General features: G+C 35.3%; 1 protein-coding gene across 1 annotated transcript in view; it reads left to right on the top strand.

Moving 5' to 3' along the window:
• The first annotated feature begins 2,924 nt into the window (after positions 1 to 2,924).
• vps13c (vacuolar protein sorting 13 homolog C) overlaps positions 2,925 to 16,460 on the top strand; it is a 77,148-nt gene continuing 63,612 nt past the window's right edge. The window contains 5 exon segments of the mRNA XM_073836622.1: positions 2,925 to 3,055; positions 7,011 to 7,054; positions 8,614 to 8,656; positions 11,049 to 11,144; positions 13,922 to 14,023. Of these exon segments, the coding sequence (XP_073692723.1) occupies positions 2,956 to 3,055; positions 7,011 to 7,054; positions 8,614 to 8,656; positions 11,049 to 11,144; positions 13,922 to 14,023 (385 nt within the window). The 5' untranslated portion in view covers positions 2,925 to 2,955.

The raw sequence follows: 16,460 nt of genomic DNA on the forward strand, positions 1-16,460 counted from the left end.
AGCATCACAGAGAAAAATTATATGTGAAAGAGAGATATGATGACTCACTTTCTTACATGATCATTGTCTGTTTTTGTGCATTTCTAAATCATCTTCCCAGTTTTAGGGGATCTAGCCTCAAGCTTGATTGAAAGTTGTGGATTGTGTGGTCAGGCACCTGGAATGTATTACACACATGTTGACCCAACAAAGCTCAAACAGGGGTGAGCCCACAACAGCATTCCACACATTCTGTTGAGAACACCTCTCCTGTCCTAAAAACTCAAATATGCAATTGCCTTCAGTCACCTTCACAAATTATGTGGCTTTCAAAATGTATTTTGACAACTGCATTATCATAAGCCTTGTAAGCATTTCTGCTGATATTCATTGCTGCAAAATGTACTTTGATTATCAGACCATTAGGCTAGTTTAGCTTGTCTGTAAGTGCCTAACTGCTGCTCTCTATGGGTTAAAGTGTGGTATTACAACATGGTCAGTGTTTTTGTCGTTTGTTTTATGTTTCCATTGATTGTTTTTTATTTTCCTGTTCCTTTATTTCTTTTTTCTCTCTCTCAGAATACATGCAATTTTATTGGTACTTGATATATTTATATTCTGTTCAGTATGTTCAATAAAAAAGGTTTCCATGGGTTTAAGCTGTGGCTCATTCATACTGTTATTTTCCATCACAATATGGCAAACAATCTGAAATGATGACTAGGAGAATAAGAATATATAAGAATATATATTTTAATTAATCAATAAGGAATATGTAGGTGCCAGTGTTTAGAGAACATGTATAGTATGTATGCCATAGTATGTTTATGACTTAATTTTGTATGATTAATGACGTCTTGGATATAGTAGAAATGGTAAAGAACCAAACTTTCCCCATATTGGACAATAAAGTCATTCCATTCCACAGATCCAATAATTGAACCAAATGAATGTCCAAACCTGTTGCAACTACTTTACTAACATTTAGAATAAAAACGTATGTTTCTCTAAAAATGTACAATGATTTAGTTTGTATTTTTCAAACTTGAAAGCCCGTAGATGGGGCTGTTGCTCTCATCTTTCTCTTGAATAATTAAACGCCAGCTGTCATTTCCATAACAATGAATTTGGTGGGCCAGAATAGGGTGGATTTGTTATGTCATTCAAAGCCCCACCCAGATTCTTTTCTTTATAATATAAATGTGACTAAAAAACAACAACATATACGAACAATGCAAAACAAAACAGTGGAGTAGAGGAGGACATGCACAGATACATATAAGCATGATAAATATAACTCTTACCTCATATTTGATTTTATTACCTGGTTATGAAGTGCTCTTGCTAAATATATGAAATGTGTATGAAATTATTAAATGTTTTATTAATTTGATGATTAATTATTTACAGTTATTATGACAGTCTGTGGCTAAATTATATTTTGTCATTAAACATCTGTGCATATTGATACTATACCAAGTCTGGAAGTCTTGTCTACAGACATTAGCAGCTTATATCTTTTAGTGTCTGATTACAGGCTTGAGATTCTAGACAACATGTTTGGATTTAAAACATTCAGCACAAAGACAAAAAGCCACATGTTTAAACATCACAAGATCAACTTGCAACCAGATTCCCTCGGGACCACGTGGACGAAACTTTCTGAGGAGCTTGGAAACTTGTCCCTAAAGGGAAACCACAACCAGGGGACAAAGGGGAGAGTGTGATGGATACATGTGAGATGGGAAAAATATAATTTACAGTCACAGTCAGGCCCATCCATCTTTATTTTAGCTAAAAAATGAACTGTGTGTACACTATCAGTCAAAAGATTTTAAATAATGTTTTTCTAAAGAAGTCTCTTCTGCTCACAAAGGCTGCATTTATTTGATCCAAAGTTGAGCAAATACAGTCAAATTTTGAAATATTTTTACTATTTAAAATAAATGTTTTCTATTTTAATATATTTCAAAATGTAATTTATTCTTGTGATATCAAAGTTGAATTTTTAGCATCATTGCTCCAGTCACATGATCCTCCAGAAATCATTCTAATATTCTGATTTGCAGATCAAAAAATATATTATTATTATGTTGAAAACTGCTGAGTAGTTTTTTCTTTGATTAATAGAAAGTTCAGAAGAAAAGCATTTACCTGAAATAGAAATCTTTTGTAACATTATAAATGTCTTTATCATCACCTTTGATCTATTTAAAGCATCCTTGCTAAATAAAAGTATTCATTTCTATAATTTATTTTCCAAAAAATCATAGTGTATAGTGTATAATGTTAACTGTTTTAAATACTGATGATAATAATAATAATAAAATAATTAAACAGCAAATCAGCATATTAGAATGATTTCTGAAGGATCGTGTAACACTGAAGACTGAGTAATGATGCTGAAAATGTAGCTTTGATCACAGGAATAAATTACATTTTAAAAATATATTAAAACAGAAAGCAGTTATGTTAAATGGTAAAAATATTTCACAATATTACTGCTTTTGCTGTATTTTGGATCAAATAAATGCAGGCCTGTTCTAAAACTATTTCCTATTAGAGTATTTCCTATTAATTCAACATATATCAGCAAATTAAAATTGTTAATTAATAGGCCTAAATTTCCCTATTTACATTTTGATAAATAGCCTAGCAGAATGTGATTATCCTAAAGAGACAAATTAAAGTAAACAGTAATTTTATATCTTGCACATAAATAAATAAACGAATCTTCTCAAGCCGTCTCTCAGTACACTTTCACTTTGCGATCGATGTTCTTGTATTAACTAGCCAGCCTGTTTATAATACATTAATCGCAGCGACCCTTGATGCAGACAGTGTGAGTGGATCGCTGAGTGAGTCGATCTCGCTGTATACGCCTGTCATCCAGGGAGGGAAGTAACCTTATCAAATGCGTATTGTGGCATTTTAGCGCGTTATCTGCGACAGGGTCGCTGTCGTTCTCGACTCACCATGGTGTTCGAGTCTTTAGTCAGTGATCTCCTGAACAGGTTCATAGGAGATTATGTGGAAAACCTGGACAAGTCGCAGCTCAAGATTGGCATATGGGGAGGTAAGCGTTTATTCGTCAAAACAGCCCGTCAACGTTAGTGCAAAGAAACGCTCGCTATCTGCTCTGGTTTGTTGTCTGTTGCAAAACGTCCTGTATCGATATGCAGCGCAAGCTAGATGTAAATTTAATGCGGTGTCCATTAATGTCTCTCCTGCTGGATTGGTTTCTGTTCTGTAAAACTGCCAGTCTGACAAGTTGCTTGCGCCAAGGAGTCTTTCGGAGACGATGAATACACTCATTATTTATACTGCTTACTTTCATTATTTTTAGGGTTTCCGCCTTTATTGTTTTATTATTATTATTCAAGCCTCTTACTTTCCGCTTGCATTTATATTTTATGAGACAGGTGTACTATAGATAAAACACCTAAAATGGTTCTCAGCAATTAGCTGAGCAAATGAATGTACAGTCAGAATTGCAAAACACTGGTGTTTGTTCTGTCCTGTTGAATTTTAGCAAGTAAATCTCAAGGTGAAGTGAACCACACCTTTATAGATAATAATGAAAAGTTTAATCATGTAATTCAGTTCATTCATGCCATACTGGCAATTCAGAGCCATTAGGAATAGATTCAGATTTTCTTGGGAGAAGTTACATTTCAAATATCTGTTTGGATTGTTACAGATATATGTGACCCTGGACCACAAAACCAGCCATAAGGTTAAATTTTACAAAACTGAGCTGTATATATAATATGAAAGCTCAGTAAATAAGCTTTCTATTGATGTATGGTTTGTTAGGATAGGACAATATTTGGCCGAGATACATCTGTTTGAAAATCTGGAATCTGAGGGTGCATCCTGAGAAAATCACCTTTAAAAAGTTGTCCAAATTAGGATCTTAACAATGCATATTACTAATCAAAAATTACATTTTGATACATTTACAGTAGGAATTTTACAAAAAATCTTCATGGAACATGATCTTTACTTAATTTCCTAATGATTTTTGACGACTTAAGACTGGTTTTGTGGTCCAGGGTCACATATCTCAGTGGCCCCTATGACTAGGGATGGGCAGTTCTGATCATATTTCATTTCGAGTAATCCACAAGTTTGAGAAACCAGTACTCGATTAATCGGGGGTGGAGTTTAAGCAAGGGGCGGGGCGTTTGCGTCACAGTCAGAGGTTGCGTTAGACTTTTTCATTGTCTGTCATTTTGACGGACAGGGTCGTAAAAATTCCGTCATAATCTATTATTACCCGTCATTTGAATTTTCATATTATAATAATACATTTAATTGCTTTTATTTTTGTTCAAATTTTCATTTTTAATAATGAACCTACAATGCATGCATACTGTATAGGTTTTTGCATTTATATATGAAGAGAACAGATGAACAGAAACTGCGTTACTTTTCGTGCTCAATACCACACTCAGGAGTGACAAAAACAACAAAACATGCTAGGGCTGGGTAAAAAAAAATCGATTTCTCGATTTGAATAGATTCTCATTTTTATAGACTAATATTTCTTAAATCCCAATCGATCTTTCGGTATATGCTGTTTGTGAAGAGTAGGCTACATAGTGTTATCACGTTATCCAGAACCGTTTTTTGTTCTGGATAACGTGCTCTGAGCGATCACTGGAGCGCATTTGCCACCAACTGGACAGGGGTGGGAACTACAGGTACAAATTACAATAGATCACCCTCGGTGTGGTGATTCCGTCAAAGTGACGGACAGCCTTCAGATTTTTCCATCACTGATTAAAACATTCCGTCAATGACGGAAAATTTTCGGTTAACGCGACCTCTGGTCACAGTATACAGTAAACATTTAAAAGAAATAACAGCATGAGGTGAAGCTGAAGCACGTTTTCTACATGACGCATTGTATATAAAATTAATCACATAGCCTAGATACATAAATATGTAAATGTTATATTACAAATTGTATTTATCTACACAAAATGCATGTGAGCTTGAACTACGTGCCAATCATAAAGTAGTGTATGCGCTTCTCCCGTTACTTTAAAACAACGGCAACTGATGGCAACTGAACAACGGATCAGAATGAAAGTAGTTTAATAAAAAAAAAAATGCATTTTAGAGCCAATGGATTGTCATTTTCATGCTCGATCGTCGCTGATAGTTTCGAGTAATCGATTAATCGAGTACTCGTGCACATCCCTACCTATGACCCATATCCCCTCATTACTCCTATCAACACTAATGACTCAATTTTAGCGTTAAAGTATGTAGAGTTTTACATTGTGTCAACAGATTACATTACAAAATTATTGGCGGGGTCGTACACAATCACCTATCATGTCCCTGTGCTTAAAGGGATGGTTCGGAGTAGAATTGACTTCATTGCTATGCACTCCGAAGCCCATGTAAATACCCCATCCGAAGTTTTTTTTTTACCTTAGTCAAACATTTATGGAGATATTAGAGTTTTTCGAATTGCTTGTTACAGGAGTGAATGGTACATGTGATGTATCTCGTAAATTGCACCACTAAACGTGCAAGTAATCTTACCAAACTTGTACAGTAGTGTAAATAGGTTATGTACTCACAAAACGCTGCATCAGAACATTTGTAAGTCCACCATGAGTGTTTTAAAAACACGTTTTAGCCGATCCCTACTAGTCTCAAAAACTACAAATGGCGACACGTCGACGTCACTTCCCTGGTTTGAAAAAAGCACGTAAAAGTCCTCCTACAAGTTGACATGCACACAGATGTAGTAGGAGGAATTTTACGTGCTTTTTGTTTACGTACAAATGTTCTGATGCAGCGTTTTGTGAGTACATAACCTATTTACACTACTGTACAAGTTTGGTAAGATTACTTGCACGTTTAGTGGTGCAATTTACGAGATACATCACATGTACCATTCACTCCTGTAACAAGCAATTCGAAAAACTCTAATATCTCCATAAATGTTTGACTAAGGTAAAAAAAAACTTCGGATGGGGTATTTACATGGGCTTCGGAGTGCATAGCAATGAAGTCAATTCTACTCCGAACCATCCCTTTAATCATTCTCTTTGTGGTCAATTTATTTGTTTAGATTTATATGCTTTCACTTAGTTAATCTGTTAGTGTATGCTTTGAAAGGAGCCATTTATCAAATGGCTGTCTGTCATTCTGCTGTGTTGTTATAGTCACTTTACAGGATGTGTTAAGCCAGAACAACTCCAGCTAGATTCTTTAAGATAAATTCCAAGGATAGTTTGAAGCCATGTTCACTGGAATCATGAAACAAATGTTGGCACGAAAACAAAAATGTACCAAATCTGTTTTTTAAATGCATGTCATAGAACCTGCTGCGAACAGAGCATCCGATTGTTTCATCTCAAACTTTTTTAAATGTCATAGCATACCATTGTCAACTAATTATCATTTATCATTGATCGTCCAGTGAAAATGGCAGACTTTCTCTTGTGATGTCTCACATCTCAAAATACAACCAACAGCCGATGCATAGAGCTAAGTAGAGCCCCGCTCTTCACTTTGGGTTTACACCACAATACAGAATTAAAGATCTGTCACCACTTTCATTCCATTGCATAAATATCCAGCTGTTGTTTAAATTGAGATAAGAAGAGGAACAATCTGTTTTAGTATATTGAACAGTCAGCTTTCAGGTGTGACAGACTCCACAGGGGTTTAGACAATCCTTGGCCAGATCAGCACGGGCGCCCAGTTATTTTGTCAACATGCCGTTTGATATGGTGACATCTTCATTCCAGCATCAGATAGGCTGCTCTGGTTGACATTTATTTCTGTTCTGTGTTGCCAATCCAATTATCGTCAGTGTCAAAAGTGGCCAGTCATATCTGGATTCAATTGTTTATGTATTTCATAGTAGCATTTCTTATCTTTGACATTTTCAGAGTTTCAGATGTTTGTATGAATACCTTTGAGAAATAGATCATATAATACATGTACAGTCTGCAATATACATTATGCAGCATGCATAATATAAAATGTGCACATTTTTTTAGGAAATGTGGTGTTGGAAAACCTGAGGGTGAAAGAAAATGCTCTGGTAAGTATTGGACAAGATTATGTTTAATTACATTTTATGTAGTATTTCAATGTACATTTGTTATTAACATGATGTCATGTCCTAAAAGTGCCATATTTATCTTGATAAGAGAGAGTGCGTGTCTGTGTATGTAACACTGTGGTTAGTGGTAAACTGTAAAGTGTCTGCTGAATCAAGAGTGTGTTAACACAGTGAGATTTGGTGATGTTACCACAACTAAATCATAATAACTAAAGTTTACTATGTGTACAGTCGTGGCCAAAAGTTTTGAGAATGACACAAATATTAGTTTTCACAAAGTTTGCTGCTCAACTGCTTTTAGATCTTTGTTTCAGTTGTTTCTGTGATGTACTGAAATATAATTACAAGCACTTCATTCGTTTCAAAGGCTTTTATCGACAATTACATGACATTTATGCAAAGAGTCAGTATTTGCAGTGTTGGCCCTTCTTTTTCAGGACCTCTGCAATTCGACTGGGCATGCTGTCAATCAACTTCTGGGCCAAATCCTGACTGATAGCAACCCATTCTGTCATAATCACTTCTTGGAGTTTGTCAGAATTAGTGGGTTTTTGTTTGTCCACCCGCCTCTTGAGGATTGACCACAAGTTCTCAATGGGATTAAGATCTGGGGAGTTCCCAGGCCATGGACCCAAAATTTCAACGTTTTGGTCTCCGAGCCACTTAGTTATCACTTTTGCCTTATGGCTCGGTGCTCCATCGTGCTGGAAAATGCATTGTTCTTCACCAAACTGTTGTTGGATTGTTGGAAGAAGTTGCTGCTGGAGGGTGTTTTGGTACCATTCTTTATTCATGGATGTGTTTTTGGGCAAAATTGTGAGTGAGCCCACTCCCTTGGATGAGAAGCAACCCCACACATGAATGGTCTCAGGATGCTTTACTGTTTACACAGGACTGATGGTAGCCCTCACCTTATCTTCTCCGGACAAGCCTTTTTCCAGATGCCCCAAACAATCGGAAAGAGGCTTCATCGGAGAATATGACTTTGCCCCAGACCTCAGCAGTCCATTCGCCATACCTTTTGCAGAAGATCAATCTGTCCCTGATGTTTTTTTTTGGTGAGAAGTGGCTTCTTTGCTGCCCTTCTTGACACCAGGCCATCTTCCAAAAGTCTTGGCCTCACTGTTCGTGCAGATGCGCTCACACCTGCCTGCTGCCATTCCTGAGCAAGCTCTGCACTGGTGGCACTCCGATCCCGCAGCTGAATCCTCTTCAGGAGACCATCCTGGCGCTTGCTGGACTTTCTTGGACGCCCTGAAGCTTTCTTAACAATGCAGTGGAAAGTTTTTTTCGGGATTAAGTTAATTTTCATGGCAAAGAAGGACTCTGCAATTCATCTGATCACTCTTCATAACATTCTGGAGTATATGCAAATTGCTATTATAAAAACTTAAGCAGCAACTTTTCTCATTTCCAATATTTATGTAATTCTCAAAACTTTTGGCCACGACTGTATGTGCACAAAATGCGATTTCTAATATTGTGTTGTTGAAATCTGCATTTCATAACCATTCCACCAAATATTTTTTGTTCTTTAGAGTGAGTTTGATGTCCCTTTTAAAGTGAAGGCTGGTCAGATTGGTGAGTATCCAACTCTCACTTTATCAGGCAAATTATGCTCCAGGGAGCTGTGGCATGTGTAGTGTTGAAAAGTGTGTATGAAAATGTGTAGTTTTCTAACATTCTGGCTTGTGCGTTGATGACCTGTAACCAAGGAGACTGAAATAGAAAAATAGTTTCTGTATTCAGTTTGATGAATTGCACTTCCTATATTGTGCTGCTCTAGACAGATTATGCTGACTGATTAAGCTTTGCAGTAACAGTCAAATAAAAGTGATTTTATTTCACTGCCTGATGTTTGTTTGGAGAGATCACACTCCAAATGTAATAAAGACAGCTGAGTAGTAGTAAAGCTTGTTGTAATTTCAAAATAGTACAATGAAGTCAAACTTTTCCTCTCTAGATTTGAGCTTGAGTTAAAGAAATGTTTAACAAATACTTCTATTCATGAATAATCGTGTAGGAGTTAGAGGTTAAAAATATCATAAGGTTAGGGAGGGTGCGGAAGCAATATGACACTGTTGTAAAACTTTTTATGCTTCCTGGACTAGTTAAAATGGCTTTGTAAGAGGAACTCGTTTTAGTAAAATTGTTAATACTGTTTTTGTAATTCACCAAAAAAATCACAGCACAGATGTCTTGCCAATAAGAGGGAACTTGTTGAAAACAGTTCATGTTATCACATGATTCAGTCAGATGACTTTTAAACATCTGCCGGACAGTGTGCCAAGATGTCAAGCAGTAAAAGTAATTGGTTAACAAGGACGACATGCTAGCCTGAGTAGCTCTGTGAAATTCCTTTCATATCTTCTACATTTTACAAAATCTTCATTTAAAAAAAGATCTACTTGTTGTACTCATTATATGTGCTTGATCAAAAGATATCTAGCCATAAGTTACCAATTAAACATTTTTTCACATTTTTCTAAAATGAATGATGCCTTTTCATGGTTTTTCAGTTTTTACGTTTGCTCTCATTTTTCTTATTTTTAACAAGTCTGGCTCTGATTTTGCCTAATAACAAGGTTTGTATCGTGCTTTGCTAATGTGTGTCGTACTTTAACTGAGACACATGCAGAGCTGGATAGATTACTTAGAAATTGTAGTCTGTTACTTAAAGATTACAGTGGTGGCCAAAATTATTAGAACGGTAGTATTTTCAGCTAAAAAAATGGTTTTAAGCCAGTTATTACTACCTTTTGCTGTAGTGTGTCAGTAGGAAATATCAGTTTACAATTCCAACATTAATTATCATAATCCAGTGAGATATTTGTTTGCACAAGGAGTCTGATAACAGCCAGTGCTCCACATAGAGATCTGATCTCATCATCATCATCCAGTCTGTCTGGAATGACATGAAGAAACAGAACAAACTGAGACAGACTAAATCCAGAAGAGCTGTGGCAACGTCTCCAAGATGCTTCAAGAGACCTACCAGCAAAACTACCTAAAAACTACCTGGCTGTAGTCAGACTCCTTGTGCAAACAAAAGTCTTACTGGATTATTACAATTAATATGCAAAATGATTGTTTGGAAATGTAAACTGATATTTCCTACTGACACACTACAGCAAAAGATAGAAATAACCAACTTAAAACCATTTTTAGCTGCTGAAAATACTAGTGTTCTAATAATTTTGACCACCGCTGTACATGATGAAAACTGTAGTTAGTAACGTAATCTAGATTACTAATTTTAGGCAATGTAATCTGACTACTTTTTAAAAGTACTTTTAGATTACTTTTTTTTGATCAAACTTGTTTTAAACTTACCATTAAACATACCAAATTTTATTAAAAAAGCAAAGAGAAAGAAACTATATTCCCCTTTTTTATGTTAACATCATAAAATGCATTAAACGTTACATTAGTGAGTTGATGATAACCTATTAATTAATTCAATCTTAAAAATGTAAAGTAAAAGCAATTTAAACACTACAAATGCCAGTAAACGATGTCAGAGAACTGTAAAATGACTGTCAATGAGTTGTTAAATTATTGAAATATTAACTTCCTCTGTGACGTTTCAAGCAAATATTATATTTTAAGGGGGGTGACAAAAATTAAGCACATTAATAAACATGAAAACAATGACACTTCCAAATTCTTCCAGGTTTGAAATATTTTTGTCAAGACTTCCAGAATGAATAAATTATGAAAACTTGCTGCCATTGTGTGAATAACATGCAATCATGTAATCCATAAAAAAGTAACTGTAATCTGATTACAATTTTAAAACACAATATACTCTAATTACAGGTACTTCATTTTTGAAATCTGATGACGTAATCCAGATTACAATTACAATTAGCACTGTACACATGAAATAATATCTACAGGATCTGCGTTCATGTAATTCAAGCACTTTTATCTTTCATATAGTCACACTGAATTGAAAATGTCTGTTCTTAAGGTAAACTGACTCTGAAGATCCCTTGGAAGAACCTGTACAATGAGGCAGTGGTGGCAACATTAGATGGTTTATACCTTCTGGTGGTTCCCGGTGCAAGTAAGTGCTTATGGTTTTTTTATTTTACTTCTAATGTTCCCTTAATGCAACATGTTTCTTTAATGTGGAAGTTTAAATTGTTTATATATCCAGCCTGAAGCACCATGCTATTTATTTCATGGCACTGCCGGAATTTGTCTGTAAAATGCTTTCATTTCTTGTTATAACATCTCCTCTTGAGAATAATTGCATGATTTATTTATAACTAATGGATTCCTGCCTCTTAACTCAGGGGGTGTGCAATGTTTCACTGAGCAAAGAAAATATAATTATCAGTCACAAAATATTCTATACTTATAATAATTGGTATATTACAATTCTGATCATGTGTAATACATAGTGCTTTAATTCATACTGTTATAAAAAGTACAGATCCTTGAATAATAGTATGGGATGTTATGCATTGACAGTGAACAATCTAAAAAAAAACAGTAACACTAGCATCATTACTATCGTAGACCCATTTGAAAGTTATGAGGATGTTATTTTTTTGCCTAGTATCCACCTTATTTTTTTTCATAAAGAGTGGGTGCGACAATTTGTACATTTTATGGGTCTGGCTTCCGTGTCCAGCTATTTTTAGCTGTACAAAACAGCTGGTTTTGCTGCTTGATATTGCAAATTGGTGTGTCTTACCATATTATTTTAATGTTTTATTTTAATTATGAACACACTGGTTTGTAGTGCAAACAGTTTTACTGTTTACTGCACATTGTTAATATCCTTTGTTAATTCCCATATAGCTAATGAATCGGAAGACTTGCCCATACTTTACTTTAGTGTTGAAGAATAAGGTGGATAGAAGCAATTGCAAATATATTGAATAACTGAATTTCTTTGATACAGTATATATCTTCTCTATTACTTGGGCTGCTTCAACTGACATTGTCTTTTACATGTTTCAGCTGAGTCTAAGTTATTTTCCTCACCTTACAATGGTAAGCAGGTGTAGAAGGTGGGTAGCAAGGTGGTGGCTTGGGACCCGGACCGTTAAGCTGCTCTTGTGTGTAACCGAATCTTTGATTATTATGGGAAACCTATGTGATTACTATGTTTAGTCATGCAAATACAAGTGTTTATTTGCAGAGTTGTTGATAGCATGTGTTGACAGTGTATCAATCAAGAGTTTTGGGAGTGTTTGTTCAAATTTGGCATTGATCTTGGTAACATTTTTTTTCTGGATCTGCTTTATCTTGTAGAATGATCAATTCTGTATAATGCATGTTCTGTAAGTAAAATGCAGTTAAATTATTTTTCATTTTTTTAAAGCATGAAAGTCTGCTACTTTCTGTCTGTCACTTTGAATGAGGACAGTCAGCTTCTACATGCCAATCAAAAGTTGTTGCTTTTTTTAAGATATGCAAGCTTTTCTCATTGTGAACATATGTGTCTGCCATATGGACTAAACAGTACTACTGAAAGAAGTGCTGTAAAGTTTGATTGCTTTGGAATTACATAAAATACCCAGTTAAGTGCAATGTCCTGTAAATTCACTATTATTATCTAAACTATTATTATCTAAACTGCCCGCTGTTCTTCAGAAAAATCCTTCTGGTCCTACAAATTCTTTGGTTTTTGTATATTTGAACCCTTTCCAATAATGACTGCATGATTTTGAGATCCATCTTTTAACACTGAGGACAACTGAAGGACTCATACGCAACTATTACAGAAGGTTCAAATGCTCACTGATGTTTCAAAAAAATGTTCTTTATTTTGCCTATATCATATTTTTTTTAAATTTAGTACTGCCTTTCAGAAGCTACAGAAGATACTTACATGTTTCCCCGGAGACAAAATAAGTTAAATTTACCGTGATCTTCAAATTCAAAAGGTTTTCACCCCTGGCTCTTAATGCATCATGTTTCCTTCTAAAGCATCATTGAGCGTTTGAACCTTCTGGAAAAAAAACAAAAACACAGCTGTGGCTCATTCAGGTACAACACAGTATTAAGAATCAAGTGTATGTAAACTTTTGAACAGGGTCATTTTTATAAATTCCACTATTATTTTCTCTTGTAGACTATATGTAAACTTTTTTTTATGTGAAATATCTTATTCAGGTCAGTACTAAATAAAAAGAAAACATGCATTTTGTATGCTCCCTCTTATTTTGGTCAAATAATTAACATTTTGCGAATTCTGCAAGGTATATGTAAACTTTTGACTTTAACTGTATGTGTACAGTGAAAGCTTCAATGCCAAGAAAACCTCCACTTGCTCTTTCTGGTTCTGATATATAGACTGTTTTTCTAATAGATGAATTGCCCCAGGAACTCCAAAGACCCCATTAGTTGCTATAGACCAAAAATAACAAGTGTCAGTTTCTTTATATTACATTTTTTGTTTGGTCTACATCATAATTGTCACGCACAGTAGCAGGCATTATAATTTTTGTTTCTCACATGGATTGGTCTGAACCAGTCTTTCCTGATAGAGCTTCACCAGTGGATTCAAATCAGAGGACAAAGTCACAATGGAAATCTTAAGTTTGCTTGAATGAGCAGCATTAGATCGTAGCTACATATAAGCCACAGTGCAAAGCATTGGAGATGGTCATTGTAAATTACTTTTCTGTTATTACATGGTTGACTGAGCTGTGAATCTACTGTATGTTTGATTTTCTACTGTACATTTGTGCGTTTGACAAAAGAGGTTAGGTGGCAGTAGTGAAAACAAATGAGTGATAATGAAAGACATCTGAGGTGTTAATGATATAAGTGGTATCTGTAATGTTTGTTTGCCTCTAATTGCATGTGCATTGTGTGTGTTTAAAGCGATTAAGTATGATCCAGTCAAAGAAGAGCATTACCAGCAGGAGGCCAAACAGAAGGAGCTGCAGCGCATTGAGGAAACACTGCAGCTGGTTGCACGCAGAGGTGAGAAACCACTCTTTTGTTTGTATGCGCAGGATGGAGTTATTTTTTTAATCTTGTACATAGTACATTTTTTACATTCAAATTTGGCAGTTCTCTTCTTATGCTCTCTGTACAATATAAATGTATTAACAGATTCATTTCTTCCCATCCATTTATGCCATAATCAGTCTATTTCAATTTCATTCCTCCATTTGTTTGAGTTTGCACATTAAATCTGCATTGTATCAGTTTATTAAGATTTAAATCCTTTTCAAGCTTTAACTTAGGATAGAAATATAATATGGCAAGCATATAAAGCTTTAAGAAAACTTTATCTTTAACAGGCCATGTGAAGTGAGTTGCTGTGTGCATGAAACAATATTAAAGCTGTGTGGGAAAAAAAAACAAATACAAAGAAACTTTGTTTCAGACCACACAAATTCTCTTGTAGTTTTTCAGGGACTGACTAACCAGCAGCCCAGAGGTCCATATTATTAGAAGCACTTCTTCCTCCTAATTGAAACTTAATTTTTTTTTTCTATAGCAGATTCCGAAATAAATATTTAGCCATCTTTTAATACTGAACATTATATTGTTATGATGTTCAAATAACCGTAACAGTATACCGTTCAAATGTCTTTTTTTATTAATACTTTTATTCAGCAAGGATGCATTAAATTGATCAAAAGTGACAGTAAAGACATTTGTAATGTTACAATTTGTTTTTCGAAAAATGCTGTTCTTTTGAACTTTCAGTTCTTTGAAAAATGCTAAAAAAAGAAAAAAGTTTTCAACATAATAATTTTGTTTTAAAAATTAAATCAGCATAATAGTAAGATTTCTGAAGGATTATGTCACACTGAAGACTGGAGTAATGACTGCTGAAAATTCAGCTTTGCCATCAGGAATGAATTACATTTTAAAATATATTAAAGTAGAAAACAATTATTCTAAGTTGTAATATTTCACAATAATACTATTTTTAATCATTTGTTATACCATCCATTTATCTGTCAATGGCCACAATTTGAACATAATGGCAACACTTAAAGATCCCATATTGTCAAAATCAAAATTTCCTGGCTTTTTTCATGATAACTGAGGTCTAGGGGCTATGTAACTACCATATGAGTTTCAAAACAGTCAATCCACAGTAAACTGCACACAGCCTGCTTAAAGTAGCTGTTCATTTTCACGAGTCGCTGTGAATTCCGTAACGATGTGACGTCCGATCTACTCAGTCACCGCCTTCAGTCACCACCCCGAACACCAACCACCATCCCACCCTCCTTTTGTCAAACCCAGACAACAACGCATCCATTCCATTGTTGAGCAACAACAACACGAAAACAAGTGGAGAAAACCCTGTTCAGTCGATAGATGTCAAGCTACGATCATTACACAGGCTTCAGAACAACGTGAATATAAGAGACCAGTGGCACGTCAACTTCAGCCTCTTTCACACAGCGATACCGGTAAATACACGGATAAAGTGTCCCATGATTTGTTCCGGAGTTGTTTAATTTGGTTCATTCACAGTTGTTTTCCGGAATCTGTGCGTGCTTTACACACAACCCATAAAGACATGTGATGTTTGGATGTGAGATGTAATGCGACGCGTACGTTTCACTAAACTGAAACTAACCTGAACAAACTGTGCTTCAGCGCTGAAGGAGCTGTGAGGAGCTGGTTCTGCCCGATCGCCGCTTCATTCCATTTTGCACATATTTTTTCGTTGTGAAGAGTCGCATGATAACGTGCATCACTACAACACTGCCTTTATGGTTCTGGTTTTTGTTCACACAGCGCTCGTTCCCGTAATTTTCCAGAATCAGCGGGCATTGTGAAAGGGGCTTTACTAAAGCAACAGTTATGTAGCTTACTGCATTCTGTGTTTGAAAATGAAAAAAAAAAAAAAAATTAATGATCATTCTGAAATATCCTGTTGAGTATCAGCAGGCTAGGCTCTCTCTATGGCTCTGGGCTCGGCTAATGACCGTAGTTAACTGTGGTTGGCCTGGCTGTGCGTCACTCAGAAAACAACAGGCCAATCGAAAGAGAGGCTCATGAATATTAATTAGATGGGCCAAAATCGACCTGTTTTTGACAGAGCTCCTAAAAAAGGAGCTGTAAAAATATATTGAGATGGATTTCGGCACTTATCCTGCAAATATATATTCCTAAGGACATCAACAACTAAAATAAACCTCCAGAAATGTGTACAATATGGGACCTTTAAAAGTAGTTTTAATGCATTAATTATGCCTTATAATGCGCCTATAATGCATTGTGCAATCTTATAAATAATTGTAACCACAGTTAATATATTTAGCAATTCATTGTTACACTATGCATCTTAAATTTGGTTATAATTATTTAAGACAAACCTTAGACCACAAAACCAGTCATAAGTAGCACAGGTGTATTTTTAGCAATAGCCAACAATATTTTTCTTTTA

This window comes from Garra rufa, chromosome 3 (genome assembly GCF_049309525.1).
Source record: "Garra rufa chromosome 3, GarRuf1.0, whole genome shotgun sequence".
Classification (NCBI taxonomy): Eukaryota; Metazoa; Chordata; class Actinopteri; order Cypriniformes; family Cyprinidae; genus Garra; species Garra rufa.